This window comes from Xenopus laevis, chromosome 9_10L (genome assembly GCF_017654675.1).
Source record: "Xenopus laevis strain J_2021 chromosome 9_10L, Xenopus_laevis_v10.1, whole genome shotgun sequence".
Classification (NCBI taxonomy): Eukaryota; Metazoa; Chordata; class Amphibia; order Anura; family Pipidae; genus Xenopus; species Xenopus laevis.
Window position 1 is genome coordinate 107,877,752 of NC_054387.1, and position 23,103 is coordinate 107,900,854.

The following is a 23,103-nucleotide window of genomic DNA, read 5'->3' on the forward strand; positions in this document are numbered from 1 at the left end:
GGGGGGGGGGGGCAGGGGGGGAGTTGTAGGGGGCCCCGAGGGTAAGGGGGCCCGGGCCATGCCACAATTACTTGATTAGCCGGGCCCCTCCATCTTTGTGAGAGCTGCTGACTTCGGGAAGGCATGGACGTTTAAGGGGCCCTGGCAAACAATTTTGGCCACCAATTTTTTTTCTCATGTGGGGTCCTAGCCACCAATATTTTTTAATGGGGGGGCCCTGGCCACAAATGTTTTTTTATGGGGGGCCCTGACCACCAATATCTTTTTATTTTTTATTAACATGAGGGAACCCTAGCCACCTATATTTTTTTTGTTTTTTCACTGTGTGGTGGGGAGGGTGGACCTGTAGGTGGGGCCCAGGAAATTTTGTCGTATGGGGCCCTGCGATTTCTGATGGCGGTCCTGGTGGGAGGGATCACTCACCCACACCTAAAGCTGGCCATAGACGTGCAGATTTTATTCTCAATGCACCGACCTACAACTAACCATTCGGACTAAATCAATTTGGGCAATGTTCTGGACATTAATTGAAAGCAATCATATAGAAGTTTTGGCCGATAATAGTAGTGACAGTCACCCACTAATATTGTCAGATAGTCAACACATGCAGATATTATATAAATCTTTTAACCTGACTGATTGACTGAACGGCCAATCACCATGGCACTAAAAATGTTAGAACGATGCACAAACAGTCCAATGAACCTTTTGTTTCATATGACTTTATCTTTGCGTCTATGGCCCAGCTTTAGCTTGGTACCCAGGCGGGTTACCCTTGGACTACCCCCATGGCCAGGGAAATGGGGAGTTTTTGGCCAAAACCTGACTACTTTGAGGATATTCTGCGGCTACCTAACCCTGTGCAAGACTATACTTGAGGTAATAACTGGACAAAACAGAAAGAATAAAATGCATTCACACATATACGATGTGGCAGTATGGAAATATAATATTTAACAGTATTGTTGCCTTTTCATTTCTATTCATACTGCTCATGAATCATACCAATGGCTGTCAGTATGTAGATGATTAACATGTAATCAATGGATGGTTGACAGCAGATTAGGCAAGGTTTACAAGAGAAATTTCCAGGGAGGGCTTTCCTTCCCACTAGCCTTACACTAGCACACACGGCCTGGCAACTCTACAATTTAATGGCCTGTGTGTGGGGGTCAAATAATTGCTAGCTCGAAATGTATCATTTGAGTCTGAAAATCCCAACAGATTAGGCCATCAATGCTGTGGTAATAAAAAGCAACACATTGTTATTCAATCAAGGATCCCATTGCATTCTTACCATTGCAACGCTCTGTAGTTCTGCTTTTGCAGAGGATATAAACCTTTTTGCATGTATTGTCGATTTCTGTCTCTTTAATAAAAGTAACCACTGCAAACTCACATGGGGGGGTTAAATGGACAAAAAACTTAAGTGATAAATGACTGGTCATGTAAGCAATGCAATCAGTTGTGACTGCAGAAAGCATTAGAAATCAATCTCAATTCAGCCAATATACTTGCTCTTCCTAAAAGCCTTTTTATCAGTGGTCTTTCTTGCACAAATCAGGAAAAGAAATCAGCAATATTGAGATGAAAGGATTCTTTGGGTTTGTAGTTTTATATTATTGCATTAATATTCAGATGCTGTATGTGGCAAAACCAAGGAGGTGAAAGGATTACTTTATAGTATTTACTCTACAATTTGTACTCAAATGCAAAAACAAAAATCCAGCTTCCTTGATCAGACGCAGAACATCACCAAATAATTCTAACTTTCCAAACAGTGTTTAATATCCCCACCAACTGGACATCTGGAAGACTGCAGCTTGTAAGTAAAGGCTGAGATATAGTTACAGTAGAACCCCCATTTTACATTTTTCAGGGGACAAGGAAAACATTATTTATAATCAGACAAATGTGTTACATTTACTTCAAGTACTCAGGATATAAGCACATGGGTCACATACACAACTTAAAGCAATAAGTGATTGGTGCATTACTGTACTGAAGGTGCAGAATAATTGGACTTGACTATATACAGACAGAACCATAGCAAGATATACATCTGGTTAGTATTCTAAACCTCTATTTCACTAATAATAAAATTCATAGGGGATAAACAGCAATTTTAAGGGACAAATATTTTATGTAAAATCTAGGAAAACATTAAGTAAAATCAGGGAAAAATAACTATTGAAATGCCTAATAAATTGTTGGATCAACAAAAAAAACCCAAAACACTTGGAATCGAGGTATGTAGAACTGAGGTTTCACTAGGATATATTGCGCAAAGATATTTCATAGAGGATTAAATGTTAATGAAGCTTACATTTCCCCATGCTTCAGAAATAAATATCTAACCAAGGTCAGATCAGATACTGGTAAGGGAGGGCATCATTTTGGGCTCATATAGAGGTTGCCAGATCAATCTTAAGAGGCCAAAATCTACCAGCTAGCTCTAAAAATATATAAATTAAAAAAAAGGATTACATATTGTAGAAAATAGATTATATACATATAAACCTATAGATCATGTACAAATTTAGATCCAACAGTTGGCATTGCGGCCTTTCCATATCCATTCATACTGCTGGTAAAACAACAGTTGGTACAACAGTACATATAGACAATTAACATATAATCAATGGATGGCTGCAGATCCTGCAAGGGTAACAAGAAAGGTTTTTAAGAACGGTTTCTGACAATGGAGGGTGTCACACAAGTTAAACTTACAAGGGCACATATAGGATGCCAATTCTGTTGGCAGATAAGTGGCTTATCTATGGGGTCCAATGATGCCCCTGCTCAAACTGTATCATTCAGGTCAAATGGTCAATAACCTACACCAAACAACTAATTTTAGCTTTCATTGTTCCACCTGCAACCGGCTTAACAAAGCTAATCACTGCATAGTTGCCTAGTGCTGGTAACTGAACTGTTTTCTCTGTGCTTAGATCTGTGGTTTAGTTCTATGTCTGAGTAAAATGAAATTGGATGGTAACAGTTGTGCATTCTTAACATAAGGTAAAGAGTGGAGACTCCCTAAACCACTAATCCATGGTCAGAAGGGACTGTTTCCTGGTATCCACCACTGTGAGATAAACATGTGAGTAACAAATCAGTAACACCAGCCACCATAAGGCTGAGGGTACACAGAGCATTGACTCCGCTACTCTCAGTCTGCATTTTTTTTTTTTTTTTTTAATTTTTTGCAAGGCTGAGAGAAGCAAATCGTCTCCCTTCCGCAGCTGCCACTTGCGTTCAAGCACACGGAATGGAGGTTTAGCCTTAAACTCAAAAGCAGGCTTTTTCGGTTGACCTCTGCTCTTTGTACCTGCACTTTTCAGTGCAGAACAAAGCTGGGGAAGGGAGCCGATCCACTTCTCTCAGCTTTGAAAAAAAAAAAAAAAAAAAATTAAGATTGAGAATAGTCAGAGCCAATGCTCTGTGTGCCCTTAAAACAAGGGCATAACATGTTCTGAACAAACGTTTGGGTCCCAAAGCTCATTCCCAACTTACTGAGATCTCTCAGAAAAGATTTTAGGGAAATGATCACAAAAATGAATATCTAATATAAGCTACATCATACGGAAATAAGAAATTTTCTAAATATAATCAATTTAAATATTCTATACTCTTTCTTATCACAATCTCCTTCAGCATCTGTCTCTCTTTGGGTTTATTTAAAATATAATTTATTTTCAAGTAGACTTAAGGTATGAAGAACCAAATTGCTGAAAGATCCATTATCCTGAAAACCCCAGGTCCTGGACATTCTGGATAACAGGTCCCATACCTTAAGGGTTTTCTTAAAAGAAAACTGTACCCCCAAAATGAATACTTAAGCAACAGATAGTTTATATCATATATCATATTATGTGGCATATTAAAAAATCTTACCAAACTGGAATATATATTTAAGTAAATATTGCCCTTTTAAATCTCTTGCCTTGAACCACCATTTCGTGATGGTCTGTGTGCTGCCTCAGAGATCACCAGAAATACTACAACTCTAACTGTAACAGGAAGAAGTGTGGAAGCAAAAGAGACAACTCTGTCTGTTAATTGGCTCATGTGACCTAACAAGTACAGTTTGTTGGTTTGTTTGTGTGCACAGTGAATCGTACGATCCCAGGGGGTGGCCCTTGTTTTTTAAAATGGCAGTTTTCTATTTATGATTACCCAATGGCACATACTACTAGAAAAGTATATTATTATGAAAATGGTTTATTTACATGAAGCAGGATTTTACTTAGGAGCTGTTTCATGCAATATCTTTTTATAGAGACCTACATTGTTTGGGGGGGGTAAAGTTTTCCTTTAAGGTTTTGATGCAACTCCCACTTGGGTGTATTTTTATACTTCACCTGCACAATGTTGTACTTGTTTGTTAAGTTTTCTTTTTTATATTGTGCTTTATGTGAGGGGTATTAAAATGGACATGGTGTATTGCCTGCATGATGCTATGATGTAGCATTTTTAACAAGATGGGAGACGACTGCTACTGTGCAGAGTGATATAAAATCAGATCTTGCTGAAAAAGCACAATCGGCAGCCTGTATCTGGAGCCAAAATCCCACCTAAGAGTGCCTGCGGTCCAGCACCTCAATACACAGACTCTATGCATGTCTACATTTCATCAGGCTTCAGCTCCAGTACCAAAATATAAGCCACAAATACTACCCACCCAATCTCCCACGCTAAACCTTGGGTCCCTAAAAATAAACCAGAGCTACATTCAAGATTGAATCCTTCATCTCAGCCACAAAGGGGAAACGGTCAGGAATAAACAAAGCTGCAGTATTTTCCTTGTTCACGCGGTGGGTTCGTATATATTTCATACACCAAACTCTGTGGAAAGACCACCCTGAAGGTGCAATCACAAATGGCTTGTTAATATCTTTAGCCTTACCAAAACACTACTCTGCCCTCGCATATATATATATATATGCTGCCCAGAAACCAAAACCTGATTGTTTATTAAACGCTGCCAAGAATAAGAAACATAAAGGTTATTTATTTGCAAATGTGTTGCAGGTTGACTTTCAAATAGTGAGTTGCCTTAAATTAATCGCCTATAGAGATTATAACTTAATGAACTAATTGGCTGTTTAAAATTAATTAAGAGGGTCAGCAAACCTGTCTGATACTGATGAAAGCCATACACCTGACTCTCCCATCCCACAAATCAGCTATATATAATTATCATTGAATGAAAGTACTATTTGAACTACTGTATATAGCTGGCTGAAGGGAATGCCAAGAAATACACCAAATAAGTAGTGATGGGCAAATTTATTTTCCAGGCGTGAATTTGCAGCGAACTTCTGAGTTTCGACACTGACGAATAAATTTGCGAAAATTGCTGTCAAATTTTTTTGCCGCCGTCAACAATTCCGATGCCTGCGACATTCAAACGTACACCCATTGACTTTAATGCATGTCAAATGTCACCGTCATCATTTTGACAACCGCAAATTGATGTCGGCGTCAAGATTCGTGCTTCGCAAAATTTTCGGCCTTTTCTCGAATTTCACTGTGAAGTGAAATGGGACAAATTCGTCCATCGCTATAAATAAGTACATCAGAAGAACAGGGCCCTAACATTAAATGTTAAAGGGGTTGTTCACCTTTTCATTAAATTTTAGTATGATGTAGAGAGTGATATTCAGAGACAATTTGCAATCGGTTTTTATTTTTCATTATTTGTGATTTTTGCGTTATTTAGCTTTTTATTCAGCAGTTCTCCAGTTTGCAATTTCAGCAATTTGGTTGCTAGGGTACGATCTACCCTAGCAACCATGCATTTATTTGAATAAGAAGCTGGAATATGAATAGAAGAGGGCCCGAATAGAAATAGGAAGTATTAGATATAACAGTGAAACCTCTTCCGGCATTTTGAGAGTTTATTTCATGCTACAGTTTGGTGGGAGGAGGAATTAGGTTTGCGCTGCCTGTTCTCCAGACAACGGGTGGGGGCCAGCGTGGCAGGGATTGGTCTGATGAAATATACATGGTAAAAGGAGGCAGCGCAAAGGCTCAGCAAGCATCTCTCTTACTGGTTCAGCCTAATACACCACAGTCATGTTGCAGGCCCGTAGCATGTCTCTAACTGCCAGCCCGAGGCCTCTGCCCTACATTTGTTTAATATTGATGAAGTCCTGGGCTTGCCCCATTCTCTCAATCTGCTTGGTGGCTTATTACAGTTAATTGGTGGGCCCAGTCCCATTGCTGTGCTGTGTGCTCTCTTTTGCCTTAAAGTGATACTGACACTAAAAAAGTACATTTTAAAATATGAATGTACATTAAAAGTTACCTATAGGCTCTATGACTAAGTGCCCCTAAGGCACAAAATGCATAAGGCTTTGCTGTGATGTTTTTGCTCCAATAAAACTATTTTTACTTCATTCATTTACGGAATGTGGTCTGGTATGTGCCAGCCCTTTACTATTATCTATTTGCATTAATTGCCTCCCCGAGCTGAAGGTCTGGGGCTTGAGCACCTGGACCCCCCTTTCTTTTGGGTAAGTTAACCCCATTCATCACTGTACTCGACACTGAACGTCTTATTTATTAGTTTATACCTATAGGTCATGTTGATCGTTTTTTGCCGAAAGGTTTATTTTTGTAAGTTATTGTTAGTTGAAGTTCCTAAACCCGGCCTGTCAGTTAAGAGTTTCTAATGCTAACGGACTCCTGCTGCACAAATATGGCAGCCCCCTCATACAGGAACATGGGGCATCAAAAAGGTAATGTTAAAGCATTGTGCAAATACTTTATAGCATAAGTTATAAATAACTTTCAAAGGCAATATTATGAAAGATGTAAAAAAGAGTTTAATTTCTGGTGTCAGTATCTCTTTAACTCAAGTCACCAACCAACCCAATGGGGGGGCAAAAATATATACTGAAGGGGTGCCCTGTGACTTCAAGTTATACCACTGTCTGCAATTGTAACGCCATTACTTTAAACTACAAAACCTTGTTGTTCTGTAATTATCTTTTTTTTTTTCCAGGTTCTATATATAATTCATTATGAAGCATGAAATCATGTTAGGGTAACAGGGATGAAAGCGCGTCAGAAACAAAAATCCCTAAATATCAGTCTAAAGCCACAGAGACTCGTAACAAAAATTACCCTAACATGACCTTATGCTTTATGAGGCAGACAGAGTGCATCCAGCCTCCTCTGCAATGGGGAACTGGCATTTATACTTAGAATGGATATTATAAGAAATTGCAGTGATAAGTAGGCTCAAACCTTAAATAGTCTAAACTAAATATACCAAAGCCTGCTCTTGTACTACAGTTCCCAGTATACTCAGCAAGTTTTCCCTAGCTCTAGGAATTAATAAAAACACTCCGCTGATAGCATTTGTTACTTGTATACTTCATGCAAATAGATAATGGTTTTACATGAGTTACTAGACATGGTGCTACTGTGTAACCATTATTACATTATACATATATCAGATCAGAGTGACAGGGATACAGGCCATCAGAGAAGGGACCAGGCCTACCATCAGAAATCGCAGGAGCCTTATGAAATAATTCAATGGGCCCACCCTACTAGTGAAAACAAAAATAAAACCCATTAGCCAGGCCCCTATACAAGTTAAAAAAAAACACATTGGTGGCCAGGATCCCTCATAAAGGAAAAAAAAAACATTGGTGGGCAGGGTTTAAAAAAAAAAAAAACATTGGTGTTCAGTGGAACTTACCTTTCAAGTCTTCCTACCTTCTTCAGCACCCTTGGGTGGCTTCAGCTCCCTCCATGGCTTTGGCTGCTACTTCTGCGACTGAAGGGGGGCCGGCTAATCCAGGAAGTGCAGCACGGCTACACCGCCTTTAACATGTGAAAGCAACTGGGCCCCCTGATGAGGACTGCATCAATACATGGGCAAATAAACTGCTGATTCGGACTGAAGCAACAAATCGGCAGCTAAAATCTACCTGTGTATGGCCACCTCTATTTAAGCCAGGCTATGTCTCAAGGCCATTAGCAAACATCCCTTGTACCTTTTGGTAAAGAGCTAAAACTGTAAATCGGTAAATCAGTGCAATAGAAAACAACACCTTAATACTTACGTTACACAAATACAACTTTAAAATAAGTGGCACAGTGGCTCTTTAAGGCACAGCAACCCAGAAATAAATTAGTAAAAGGTGTCCTTAAAATGTCAAAAGAGGTCAGGTTATGGATGCATTATATCTTTCAAAAATGTTCCTACATTATCTATTATCAATGAACTGCTGCTGTGTCCTACAGCTCTCTTAACATTTATAAGTAATGATTCCACCCCAAGTCAAATATACTGTATAAACAAACTGAGCAGGTGGGGCTGATGTTCTAACTCACCATTGCACAGCATTTTTACATAGTGGGTTATTTCCAAAAACGACACATTAAGGATCTGATCAGAACGAAATTATGAAGAGGTGAGTGAAGCTCTTTGCCCATAAAAATTAAGGTCCCCTTCATCCCGCAGACCTCCAGTTGAATGGCTCTATTCTAGTGTAAAGAATCCCAAGTCCCCATCGCTATAAACCTTAACTTGTACATTGAAAACTCTTGGTTAATGTTCTTGTGGGCTGTTTCCAGGTGCTGGCTGATAAAAAGGATCTCTTATAATACTGTTTTTGCTAGTACAGAACTGGATGCAAACATGAACCTGACTGCATTGCACCCAATAACTGTAGAAGCAGCGATTCTCTATCTATGTCCATATAGAAATGGCTGGCGTGCCTTATAAAGCAATAAAAGCTTCCAAATCGCCCCGTTTTAAGACTCTCGGTGCTAAATTACATCATCTTTGGAACTGTGACAACATGTGCTAATCTAACACTTGTCAATAATACTAAAGTCAGTTTAAAATAATTAAGGATTAATTAATTAAGGGGCTCGAGCTTCAAGCCCATAAACAGTCACATGGTTTCTTCATTTGAATACCTCAGCTTCCTGATGATCGTTTTCTTTTTCGTCTTATAGACCCGCGCTACCCCGCCGATCCCTGGTGGCTCAATGAAAATAAAATGATACACCTTACATTAGAGGGCAAACCTGTTCCATTTAGGCAAGAGAAGACCCAACATTTACAAAAAAAACAATTTACTCCTATATTCCATCAAATAAATGTCCTTCGTGAGTTCAGACATTACAAATGTGTAGGCAATAGGGGTAACAAGTGCATTCTGTATCATTTGTGTACCCATTTACCCAGACACTTACTTGCAACATTAACTAAACTCCAGCATTAAGGGAGTTATTTATCAAAAATCAAGTTTTAGAGGTTTGAGAGTTTTTTTATTATACTTTGAATGACCTCACATCTCGAATGGTTTCTAAGAAAAAACTGGAATGGGTAAAACTCAGTGAATCAGTGAAACCCGCAAACTCGAATGAATCGGGTTTTCTGTGGAAAAAAAATGGAAAGAATTGCTCAAATGAATCGAGTTTTCGAGCCAAAACCCTGAACATCATGAAGACTATTAATATCTTCAAATGATTCAAAATTCAGAGAATTTTTTTTATTCAAAAAAATTGGGTGCAAGATAAACAGGGGAACATTCCTTGTGTTCTTGCACCAATGTATGACTGTGTTAAAGAAATTTCTTTCAAATCAGAATGGACTAATTGACTGCCCAATGTTCTCCCCTTCCTATATGATCTTAAGTGTGGTCGACCAAATTCCCCAATACCAGGATAAGAAGATTTAAGGATCCCCCAATGTTTACGAAGGATAGTAGCTACTGTGCCACTCCTGTCATTATTGCTCGGTTCGGGTGGGTAGGTCGGAGGAATTGGTGTTAGCTACCTTTGATGTATCCTCACTTTACACGTCAATACCACACAGCGATAGCATTAAGGCCTGCGCTACACTTTTATGGGAAAGTAAAAGATATGGTGAGAACTTTTTTCTTGAAACTATTGGAGATCATTTTATGTGATAATTATTTCAGATTTAAAGACAAATATTATTTACAGCTGAAAGGAACCGCAATGGGCTCTAATGTTGCCCCTTCATACGCAAACGCCTTTATGCAGATGCAGGAGAAAGAATAAATCTACCGTCAAGTATCGTTCACCAAACACTGCGCGGTGTGGTGGCGCTACATTGATGATGTGTGTGATATGGAGGGGTGACATGGATTCCCTTTTGCAGTTCCACAAGGATTTTTTAAACCCACGGATAGGAATCAATTGCTACACTATACTAGCTATCACCCTGTGATTCTATCCCCATCAGCTAATTCTCCAGGGTAGAGAGGTTGGTCAGCGAACCCAGGAGACGTGAGCAACAAACGAATGATATGTACAATAAGTTTCTGATACGTGGATATCCCAGATATGTTCTAGATAGAGCAAAATCCAGGGCAAGGAAAACTAGAGTCAGAAGTAGGGAGAGAGAGCAATGTATACCTTTTGTTACTCATTATAATGACAGGAGTGGCACAGTAGCTACTATCCTTCGTAAACATTGGGGGATCCTTAAATCTCAACATAGATCTAATTAGGAAGGGCAATGTGAAGCTACCAGTCTCGAGACACTTTGTGGAGGAGGTCCATCTGGATACAGATTTAAAATTTATGCTCCTAGAACGTGTTCCCACCCCCAGACGTGGAGGTGATAGGGAATTGATGCTTAGAAAACGGGAGGTCTGGTGGATAAACCAACTAAATTCACTTGAACAAAGATTATGATCCTTATGTGTTTCTGTAATAAGATATCTGTTAGTTTCACTGTTCTCCATTTTGTTTTGTCTCTTCTAGCTGAATTGGGAGTGCAGTGGATTACCATTGAATGGGGAGTAGAGATTTATTTCTGTGGACTGTTCTGGATGACTAAGGGGTTAATGAGAGAGGATCACCAGTTGTGATGTCATTTCCTAGAAGCAATTTCCTGTGTTATCCTGTGTAAACCCATGTGGACTAATGTTTGCTATTCTACTTGTGCCCTTGGCTTGAGAAAGGGGTCTGTGTACTCCGAAATGTCGCCCTTTGGGCTGTGGTATGATTTTCTACAATATACTATTTATGCATTTGTAACCTGGAGTGCTGCTTCAGTTCTTATGTATATTCATATATATACATAAATGATTTATTGCATTGCATTAGAATGAAATGTCACTGTGGCATATATCTATATCCAAAGCCGCAGGCTTATACAAGGTTGCTTATTTTTGTGTCTCAAGTGTATCTATTATTAGCTTAACAAATACAGGGGAATTGTATCACTTGAAAAAAGGATTTACAATTAGAAGAAGGTATATCGGGGACTCCCGTGGTTCCTTTCTCCCCAGTGGGAGAAGTGATTAACTCTGATGAGTGATTTGTTGTTAAAGTGAGATTAACAGATGGTATTTTCCATAAACACAGAGTAATTCACAGAGCAAAAGGTCAAGAAGTTCAATTTGTCACTACTCCCCAAATTGCATGTTACTTGTCCTTTTTTCCAATCCATCTCCAACCTTCACTGGATCTCAGCTGATTCACCTACATGTAAAGTCTTCTGGGACTTTGGATTCTTTGGGATTCATACTTTTGAAACGTTTACCACTTTGATGGTTCATAAAACTCAGTGTCCTCTACTGAGGACCCATTGTCTGTGTCTGTAAGACCACACACAGTTCTAGATTGCAAGCTTGCATGCAACACTTACAATCGGTCCCCTTCTTCAGTCCTTCATTTAATACATGGCACCTCCTCCCATGTATTGGGATAATAAACTGAAGGCGTGTGTTGCTAGCATTACTGAGCTACCAAAGTATAATCAAAGTCTGACATTGTGTAGGTGTTTTATGGCATTGGCAATGTATTATCCATTAAGAACATGTTTAATTTTAAGGTCAGATACATGTTGCTGTTGATTCAGGTAGGTATTGACACATTGGAGTGTATTCTACAACAATTCATTAGCCATTAGATTGCCTTACAAGGGCTGTTCACCTTCCGGACACTTTTTTTCAATTACTTTGCATTTTTACCAAATTTCCAAAATGTTTACTTAAGTTGAATGTTTAAAGTTCCTGTCTCCGGTGTTTCAGTCTGGCTGCTCAGTAATTCAGGTGCAGATTCTGAACTGTTACAATTTGCTACATTCAGTTTATATATTTCTCAGCAGCATCTGTGGAATATTAGCAACTATTGTATCAAATTTTTTTTTTTAAATGCCCCCCGCCAGCGCTAGGCTACCTGCATTCATGGCACATTTTCATTATGTACATGCGAGTGACCCGACATGGCTGCACACACACACACGGTTGCAGGTAGCCTAATGCTGGCAGAGGGCACTGTTTTTAAAAAAATAAAAAATAAATAAACTACTGTTATCCCGAACTGGATACCCCCCTTTGGTTGGGGATACAATTTTTACCCAACAGGTGCCCTTTAATGAAACCCAGGGATTCTGGGGACAGAGATAACAAATGTATCAACTAATGTGTCAATTTAGAACAATTACAGAGTCGGTGACACCCCCCCCCAAGCTGCTTTAGAAAGAAATGAGAAAGTGAAAAATTAAAATTTTAACTTAATATTACAAAAAGGGTCACAAATAGAAAAAGAAAATAATTGGAAAAAAGTCTATTTTTGGTGATCTATCTGAAACCAATTGAACTGAAAAAAATGTTCAAAGGTGAACTGCCCCTTTAGTAATACACACTCTTGTGCACAAAATAATATACTTTAGTGTTCCTGCCTTGCAGTGTTGGGTTGTGAAGTTCAATTAGAGTCTGGTTCCTATACATAAGGAGTTTGAATGTTCTCTCCATGATTTCATGATTTATGAACTACTATTTTCAGGATCAGAAAATCATGCTGGGTTTCCAGAAACACACAATGAAATCTAATAGATACCGTTTTCTACATGTCTAGTCAGGGCAGCCATCAGGGGGGGACAGTAGGGAGAGTTGTAGGGGGCCCCGAGGGTAAGGGGGGCCCTGGTCACGCCACACTTACTTGATTATCGGGGCCCCCCCCCATCTTTCTGAGAGCTGCTGACTTCGGGAAGGCATGGACGTTTAAGGGGCCCTGGCCATCAATTTTCTTATAATGTGGGGGGGGGCCCTGGCCACCAATTTTGGCCAGCAATTTTTTTTTCTCATGTGGGGTCCTAGCCACCAATATTTTTTAAAGGGGGGGGCCCTGGCCACAAATGTTTTTTTATTGGGGCCCTGACCACCAATATCTTTTTATTTTTTATTAACACGTGGGAACCCTAGCCACCAATATTTTTTTTTATTTTACTGTGTGGTGGGGAGGGCAGACCTGTAGGTTGGGCTTGTGGTGGGCGCAGCCCAGGGGGCCCAGGAAATTTTGTCGTACGGGGCCCTGTGATTTCTGATGGCAGTCCTGGGTCTAGTGACCTAGAGCAACCAATTAGCAGGTAGAATTTGTCATCTTTTTGAAAGCATGAAAATATTTCAACCATTGATTGCCATGAGATTTATTAAACCAGGGGAAAGTGTCCAAAAAATGATTTAACAGATATTCCTAAACCATTTCCTGGATTCTGCTGTGTAACGGCAGCTCCCTTTGTTACATCATGGGACTTTTTACATTCCAGCCTTCCAGTTTTAAGGTAAACAGAAAAGCGAAAATGACAACAATGATGCATAACCGCATGACCAGACATCTGCACCACAGGGGAAAACCTCACCGAAAAACTAGAAGAACCATCCCTCTGACGCCTAAAGGGTTAAATCACACGTCACAATCTTACAGGCTGTTAGAAAAAGAAACCTGAACTGTTCAAACTGCCTGCAACTTCCGTTGATGCAAAGGGAACTGCAAATTGGTAACAGACTCCTTATTCAGAGTTCCCGAGACCCAAGAGCTTCCAGGGCTGAGAAGAGGAATGAAATGCATTGAGCCTTTACATTAAACTTAGAAAGAGCTGCCTTGAAAGAGGTAAGTGAATGAGCTTGGATGGAAAGATTCAGCGCTGGCGCGAGTATTCCTGTGTGTAGCCACTTTCACTTATTTGCCTTACAAGACACACAGAAGTGCAAGCGGCTCACACTGTTTATACTGGAAGCATCGCAGCAAAAATCGCTGGTTTGTCAGCAGCTCTGAACCACGTCAGCAGTATGGAGTATGATTCTAGTCTGCCTGCGTTCCTCCCTCAGTAAGAGAACTTGGAGTCGTCCTAAACTCTTGGAAAATAAATAATCTGTCTGCTACGTGGGACTTTAAGCTTTAAAATAATAGCAATAAAGGCATGAGAATGACAATGGTGCGCTGCAACCCCCACTGTCTTTACTCTATATAAATATATAAATAATCACTAGAAAGAGAGGGGCAATATCTTTTATTGTTTTACAAACAAAGTGTGCACAGATGGTTATTGCGTTTTAACTGTGATTAGCACTGTGTGTGCCAGTGGCCAGAACATACTGCTGTAACCAGATCACTGGGGCATCCTGGAGAGGCTCTGATTGCTTGCCATTGCAGTAAAAATGGGTACGGGTGAGGTGCAGCTTTTTCGACAGTGGAGACCAAACACTTTGTGGGCCATAGCCTCCCAGAGATTGCAATTTCAAACTGCAGGGAGATAATGTGTTCTTTAAAGGAGAAGGAAAGCTACGGAGGCATTTTATTGCCAATAGATTAGCTGCAATAGTGCAAGCAAGAATGCTATATTTATTCTGTAGAATGTTTTACCATACCTGAGTAAAAAGCTCTAGAAACTCTCTGTTTGGTTAGGATAGGAGCTGCAGTATTAACATGGTGTGACATCACTTCCTGCCTGAGTCTCTCCCTGCTCTGGGCTCAGATTACAGCAGAGAAGGGAGGGGGTGGGGGAAGAGGAGCAAACTGAGCATGCTCTTGCCCAGGGCAATGAGGTTTAAGCTGAAGGCAGGAATTCTGATACAGAAGCCCATGTGTACACAATAGAAGGATAGAAATGCTGTGTTTCTTTTGACAGGGGACTCAGAGCAGCACTACTTTGAGGGTTTACTGGTATATTTAGATGGACCTTTCTGATAAGGCTTACTTAGTTTTAACCTTTCCTTAACCTTTCCTTCTCCTTTAAGGCCACAATTAGTGGACACAGCAGGTAGCTTTGGAAATCGAACATAGGGCTCCCTGTGTCCTGTAATTTAGCCACCGCTCCATGCCTCCTAAATTGTGAAAGTGTAGCTGTGCTGACGCTGACAATATTAACATAGAAACGACAATGTGTCTGTGTATCTGACGTACTACATTGAGAAATGAATTAGCAAGTGGGTTACGTGACACTGGACTCAGAGTTGTACGTGTGATTCTCACATCTTTGTGGTTTAAAGGGGGTTTTCACCCTTAAAGGAGAAGAAAAGGCTAAATGTAAGTAAGCTTTATCAGGAAGGTCTATATAAATACACCAGTAAAACCTTAAAGTAATGCTGCTCTGAGTCCTCTGTCAAAAGAAACACAGCATTTCTTTCCTTCTATTGTGTACACATGGGCTTCTGTATCAGACTGTCTGTTTTCAGCATAAACCTCCAGGGCTAGGGCATGCTCAGTTTGCTCCTCTTTACCTTTCCCCCCCTGCTTTTCCCCCTCCCTGCTGTAATCTGAGGCCAGAGCTATGAGTGAGCAGGGAAAGACTCAGACAGGAAGTGATGCCACAAAAGCTAACATGGCAGCTGCTATCCTAAACAAATGAAAATATCCTGTACTGTTGCCCTGCACTGGTAAAACTGATGTGTTTGCTTTATAAACAAAGAAGGAAAGAAGGCTATATGGTACAGGTTAAATAGTGGATAACACCATTATGTTCTACAGAGCTTATCTCCTGTGTAACCTGAGCCTTTTCTCCTTTGAATGGCTGCCCCCATTGCTACACAGCAGCTTATTTATATAAACAATAGTAGTGTTTCTGAAGCAAGCACAGCAGTTTTACCAGTGCAAGGGAACACTGCATTATATTTGTATTACTTTAAAACACTTTCATTTTTCAAAGTTACTGTTCCTTTAACATTGCACAGTTCCCTTTATCATTATGTGCATTACCAAATGCAGAAGCATGGATGGGGGAGAATTATACTAAATCATATTTCTTTGTCGCATATTGCATAGTGAGCGATTGAAATAACTGAAATACAGCTATGAGAATTGAGCAGTCTCGTGTAGCTACCTCGTTTCTAGGATCCAATTTACCCTAGAAACCAGCACGTGGTTTGACTTGAAGATAAATAGGTGAATTCTAAGTGACTTTTCAATTAGTCTTCATTTTTTATTTGTTATAGTTTTTGAATTATTTGCCTTCTTCTAACCCTTAGCAAATTTCAAATGGGGGTCACTGGCCCCCATCTAAAAGAGCAAATGTTCTGTTAGGGTAGGACTCCACAAGCGTTTCTGTCGCGTTCCGACGCGCTGCGACAAAAATAAGGTATGTAATAGAATTGTCGCAGCGTTGATCCAATGCGACACTACTGTCAGATGCAGACGCAGCGCATCTGCATCCGACAGTTGTGTCTCGTCAGATCAACGCTGCGACACCATGCGACAATTCTATCTCTTACCTTATTTTTGATGAGTCGCATGCGTTTTGTCACAGCACGTCGGATTGCGACAAAAACACACTTGGAGTCCTACCCTAAGGCTACCCATTTATTGTGAATAACAATTTCTATTACGCCTCTTTCTAGTCAGACCTAGAGTTGATCATTTGGACCCTACCTACCAGACTGCTAAAACTGCAAACTGAAGAGCTGCTGAATAAAAAGCTAAATAACTCAAAAAACACAGATAATAATAAATGAAAACCAATTGCAAATTGTCTCACTCTCTATATCATACTAACAGTTAATTTAAAGGTGAACAACCCCATTTAAAGGCGAACTACCCCTTTAAAAGCAAACATCACCATAGGCAAAACTGCAACCCCAGGATGAGGTCAACGGTTCTTTGTCTTTTTGTGTTTGTTCTGCACAGCCCACTCACCCCTCTCCATTACAGCCCATCAGGCAGACCTATTAGACAGGTTGGCAAACAAAGCAGATGGTCAACTGTTCTATTAGTCTGACAGATGAAATAAAAATGAACCATAATAAATTATTTTCCCCCTACACCCAGGTTTCGGGATATTTTGGTTTCTATAAAGTCAGAATGAAGCAGAAACTGAGTAACTATAATGCTTCAGTGTTGCACAGAACCTCATAGAACAGACCCAGCTAATGTACCGAGTCTGAAATTATGGGATCAGTTATCCGGAAACCTGTTATCCAGAAAGCTCTGAATTATGGGAAGTTCGTCTCATATAGACTCAATTTTCATCAAATAATCCAAATTTTTAACATTGATTTCCTTTTTCACAGTAATAATAAAACAGCAGCTTGTACTTGATCCCAAGATACAATTAATCCTTATTGCAGGCAAAACAACACTATTGGGTTTAATTAATGTTTAAATGATCTGGTTATTTTTTTTTTTAGACTTAAAGGGGTTGTTCAGCTTTAAATTAACTTTGAGTATGTTGTAGAGGGTGATATTCTGATATTCAATCTGCAATTGGTTTTCATTTCTTCTTTCTTGTGGTTTTTGAGTTCTTTAGTTTTGTATTCAGCCGCTCTCCAGTTTATAGTTTTAGCAATCCGGTTGCTAAGGTCCAAATGACCCTAGCAACCATGCATTTATTTGAATAAGAGACAGGAATATGAATAGGAGAGGGGTCTGAATAGAAAGATGAGCAATAAAAAGCAGCAATACCAATACATTTGTAGCCTTACAGAGCATTTGTTGTGACCCCAATTTGAAATCTGGAAAGAGTCAAAAGAAATATAATAATATAAATAATCAAAAAAACTATTAAAAAAAAAAATGAAGACCAATTGAAAAGTTGTTTAAATTGGCCATTCTATAACACACTAAAAGTTAACTTAAAGGTGAACCACCCCTTTAAGATATGGTGTTTCAAATTATGGAAAGACCTCTTATCTGGAAAACCCCAGATCCAGAGCATTCTGGATAACAGGTCCCATATCTGTATGTCATAACGGCCAAAGGAACCACAAAAAACTTGAGTACATCGAGCACGGTTACCTGTCCCACATAGAAACCTGTTTTCAGACTCGGACATGATGGAAGATTTTCTTGTATTAAAGTGTATAGTAAAATGTAGGTTTGTGGAGGAAAGTTACAGACAATGCATCCCAGGCAATACAGAGCTACTCATATCCCTCCCTCCCAGCTGTGAACATTTTGCTTACAGCTTTGGCCTTAAAATAAATTTATTTTGCTTGGCTTTCAAGCCTATGAAAATCACGGCAGTGGCAGTCTTAAAATTGTTACTTAGGGGCCTATTTATTATGCTGTGCAAAACGAAATTCACCAGAAAAACAGTGTAAAAAGCTGTGTAAAATAAATGCTAACTAATCAAGATGTGTAATTTTATGGCATGCGAATGCCAGATTTGCCAACGTTATTTTATACTGCTTCAGACCTTTGTAAGTTCCGGCGTAAGTACAAAAATCTCATTTTTACGCTGTTTTTTTTTTCACTGGTGAATAATTCTGTTGTTTTTTTACACCACATAATAAATTTGCCCCTATATGTCTTTACGGATAAAACCAGTAAAGGTTTCTGCTAATAAGATTCATGGGAACCATTAACCCAAAACATCTACAAGGCTCAGTTGTATTCATTATGCATGAAATGATGTCATCCTTCACTATAACAAAACCTCTTTAGGCATAATTCATTGCAATGAGCTAATCAGCATAAATCAGAAGTTGGGTAATTTATTTTACACAAGGCTAACTATCTTACCTCGCAAGGACCAAACATGGAGTAGCTTTAATTCCAATGTTTGCCCCATTTAGCTCAAGGCAGAACAAAAACCATAGATTTGTGTGATCAAAACGATTAGTAAAATGTGTGTTCAGCACAAGACCTAGAGGTGTGTCATGCTGTTGTGGGGACAAATGAAACTTGTGGTGACAAAGCACATTTTTGGAGGTGCTTTCTCTAATATTTCTTCTTAAGGTCAAGTATTTTCCTTACAAGTAAAAAGTTTCTGTAAGTATTGCTCATAGTGTGCCATTATGTTTAGCTCTTAGCCATTAGCTCATTGTGCAAATAAGTGTGCCGACACAACCTACTATACATGATGTTGTGCTGTCATTAAGTTGTAGCCATTGCTGGAATATCTCACTGTACACATTTCTTTTCTGGCACAATCCAACACTACAGGCTCTGGTATAATTGGCTGTGTCACTGCTTTTTTATCTGCCTGTGTGCAGGGGACTTCTAACCCCTAGTACCCACCAAGTGAGGACTTGTACTTACGTCTAACAAGGTGAGCAAACCACAGCAATAACATAGATTTCCAGCTGAGTCTTCCAGAAGTCTGTAGACTGCCTTATGGACATATGTCTCCACATGTGTTTTCCCAGCCATGCTTATGTTTTGCTATCAAGAGACTGACCTTGATATATCAGAGGGTCTATATATGTTCTTATACAGTATGTGTGTCCTTAGGGTTTTTTTGGTGGAGGGTGAAGTAGGCACATACTTTCAGAGCTGTATTTAAGAGAGGCTGCTATGATAATAGGCTTTCTATAGGACATACAGTATCTCTAATCTCTTTTTCTGAACAGTAGGGACATACAACACAATTGTACAGTCATAAAAAAAATCAGGAATTTGTGTAGATCCCCTTTCATTATATGTATATTTATACAGCTTTTGCACCTCCTCTATTCCTACCACTACAATAGTATGTGTGCCTTAGTCAGTGAGATGTCATCGAAGCAAAACAGCACGTTTGTAAATCAGCTGGAAAGCACCAGAGCTGGCATTTCCAGATAATTCCCACTGAGCACTATAGGAGGTGTTGGCAGTTATTTTAAGTATTATTTCTGACAGCAAGTGCAGAACTGCAAATACAGTATCGGAAGCAATTCGCAGCAGTTTCAGGTTACTAGGGTCCAAATTACCTTAGCAGCCAGTCAGTGGTTTGAGCAAGAGACTAGAATATGAATAGGAGACGGCTGTAACAGAAAGAGAAGTCATAAAAATGACATTGACAATACATTTGTAGCCTCATAGTGCATGAGGTTTGTGGGGTCATTGACTCCCATTTGGAATCTTGAAAAAGTCAGAAGAAGAAGCAGCCAAGTAATGCAAAATCTATAAAAGGTCAAAAACTAAGACCAGGTGAAAAGTTGCTTAGAATTAGCCATTCTTTAACATACTAAACATTAACTTGATGGTGAACTATCCCTTTAAGATCCCTGTTCAAACGAAATATTTTCTTGTAGGGTTTTTTACATAACACAATACATTAAGGGGGCAGATTTATCAAGGGTCGAATTTCGAAGTAATGGAAGTTTTTTTTGGAGCCGCACATCACTAACCTATTTGTTTCCTTTACGTTCCTTCCAGTTCTGGACAAGCCATTTGTATAAGATTGCTATTAGCCCTACCTTTCTGCAGGCTTGGTAAGAACACCATAGATGTGTGTCTCGCTATGTGTACAGATAAAATTATATAACTAAAGATTTGTTAAATACCAACGGACACAAAAACACAATAAGGTGCCTTTAAAAAAAGGTTCCTGGCATAAACTTAGGGTTCTAAAATTAATACCCTGCCTTCCTCTCGTCTCTTGTTACTTATTTGAGTCAGTCAAACAACACCTCTTTGCCCACTGTCACTTCAAGAGTGCGGAGGGGCTGGGTAGGGAGGACAAAGAGGATGCCTCAACCGAAGGGTCTTTACCCCACTTTCAGAGCCAGACATCAGTTGGAGAGGCAGTTTTAGAACAGGTGTCAGGTAGCGTTTTAAATGCATAATGTCACCTTCTTGCTAAAATATTAAATGTGTTTGTGTACTGAAAGCTTGTGAAATGAATGAGTTCAGAAACCAAACACGTTGCCTTACAAAATAGCTGCAAACAAAGGAAGCTGAATTCCTGCTGCCCCCAGCAGTTTACCGGACCTACAGAATCATATTCAGCAGAAAACTAGGGAAGTAAGTTGACATTTCTAATGCTGTTCTCAACATGCAATCTACATTGTGAGATAAAAGCACAGACTCACTTTATTCTGGAGAGTGACGGGATGTTTTTTCAGGAAATTAAAATGTCCTTACAATACAGAGAATAAATTAAATATAACAGCCAATAGGTGGCCATTCCTATTGATTTGTGTCTCCTTTATGCAGCTCACAAAAGCTTCATTGTAGCAGGGTACTGTAATTGGTGCCACTGTCAAAGTTGAAGCCTTTAAAACTGTGCCTCATACAGGGTCATAAATAAACCTGTCCGCAACGTATTTTGAAATGAAAAGTCAAAATGTACCTGAGATACCGCAGAGTCAGATCCCCCGGGAACCTGCAAGGAGAGAAAGGGGCTCATTAATATACAGTACTGTGTAAACTGGCACATTCATTAAAGTACAAATTGCAAAATAGGGGACAGCACCCTTAAGCTCCATAGCCAACTACCCTCAAAAATTGTTGCAAATATTAATCTGAATTTTGCTTAAGAAAGAGAAAGAAGCCTCAAAGAAGTGATTTTTTTCCCAGAACATCATTTTACGGGTGTTACAGGCCTCTGGTTTATGGAGTATACATTATTTGCTTTATTTTTATTGGTACACTGAATCAACCCCTTCCTTATTGATAGTAATGACACCCCAAGCTCGTGAAAACACCATGTTTTGCCCAGTCTCTTTTCACTCCCATGTAACTATACTCAGCTTGTTTCCTTTCGTCCACAGGTAATTCAATTCACAGAGTGTCCGTTTACAAGCAGCTATGGCACTTCAGAACCAAACAGAGCTATATTACCCAAGCCAAACCCTGAGTCCTGACATAGACATAGAAGAAGTGATTTATTCCCAGAATGTTATTTCACGGGTATTACATGGATACATTGGGATCATGGTCCCACTCGGGTTACTGTCTGGTATCGCTATCCTTGCAATCATTATCAGGAAACAAATTCGTCATCAGATTATGGAGAATGTGGACTTTTATCTTTTGAGCGTGGCTGTCACAGACCTTACAATCATTCTGTATTCTTTCACTGCCATAACAAGGCCGAGTTATATGGAAATAACAAACCTGGCCTGCGGGGCGGTCTCATCTCTCTTCAACATGAGCTACTTCACCACTCAGAATCTCCTGCTTTTGATGTTCCTCACGATGATTGCTCCAAACACTTCCACTTTGAGCTCACTTATGACCATGGTGAACCAGAATCGCTTAGCAACTCTGTCTGTCACAGTTATTTTCTCTATTCTATTGTCCCTCCTGGCAACATCACTGCTGGGCACACACAAGAGCCTTCAAGCCACAACATTCTGCCAGCTGGACCCACTCAATGCCAAACCGGAGTATGACCTTGTGAAGTTCACAGCTGGATTCTGCTTACCAACTCTCTTTATGCTTCTATTTTTCCTGTTATTGGTTTATCAGTTAAGACAAGCAGAAGATTCCACAGTAAAGGAAACCATTCAGGCACAGAAAGTGACCATTCTTCATGTTGCCATTTTGTTTGTGTGCCGCTTATTCTACAATATCATGCTGATTAGAAGGGCAAGTCTAAAGCTGTGTGTTCTCAGCATGTCTCCAAGAGAGGAACTGCTATTTAATATTGCAGAACTGATGGTCTTCAGTGGAAGTTCCCTAAATCTAATCTTCACCCTCACTTTACATGGCCCATGCCGATTAGGTGTCTGGAAAGCCTTACGTTTTCTTAAAAAGCTTTGTTGTAAATCCCAAACCTATGATGGGGTTGAAATGCACAGTTCTGCAAAATGATAGTCTACCTGGCTTTGGATAAGCAAGCTTATATATAAGCTATTTTATGCCTTGCATGACTGAAAGCTATTATGGTATTTGTTTGCAGATATATATTTATTATATTAAATGTTGCCAAATTGCGAAAAATAGATAAACAGGTCCTGTTATCTAGAATGCTTGGGACCTAGGGTTTTTCAGAAAAAGTTTATTTCCATTTGGATCTTCATACCTTAAGTCTACTAGAAAATAAAGTAAACATTTAATAAACCCAATAGGCTGGTTTTGCTTCCAATAAGGATTAGTTATATCTTAGTTTAGATCAAGTACAAAGTACTGTTATAGTATTACAGAGTCTATGGGAGACTGTCTTTCCGT

General features: G+C 39.5%; 2 protein-coding genes across 4 annotated transcripts in view; one reads left to right on the forward strand and one right to left on the reverse strand.

Annotated features, from left to right (window-relative positions):
* LOC108701567 (uncharacterized protein C7orf50 homolog) overlaps window positions 1-23,103 on the reverse strand; it is a 197,181-nt gene that overhangs the window by 102,761 nt on the left and 71,317 nt on the right. For all 3 annotated transcript variants that reach the window (XM_018236378.2, XM_018236379.2, XM_018236376.2), the window contains exon 3: window positions 21,281-21,313. In XM_018236378.2, coding sequence (XP_018091867.1) covers window positions 21,281-21,313 — 33 coding nt within the window. The remainder of the gene's footprint in view (window positions 1-21,280; window positions 21,314-23,103) is intronic.
* On the forward strand, window positions 13,657-22,963 carry LOC108701566. Its single transcript, XM_018236374.2, has 2 exons — window positions 13,657-13,905; window positions 21,702-22,963. The coding sequence occupies exon 2, from the start codon at window positions 21,739-21,741 to the stop codon at window positions 22,744-22,746; it is 1,008 nt and encodes a 335-aa protein (XP_018091863.1). The 5' UTR covers window positions 13,657-13,905; window positions 21,702-21,738; the 3' UTR covers window positions 22,747-22,963.

Bases quoted from the DNA above. Each gene is read 5' to 3' on its own strand.
- LOC108701566 (XM_018236374.2), top strand. From the start codon at position 21,739: ATGGCACTTCAGAACCAAACAGAGCTATATTACCCAAGCCAAACCCTG.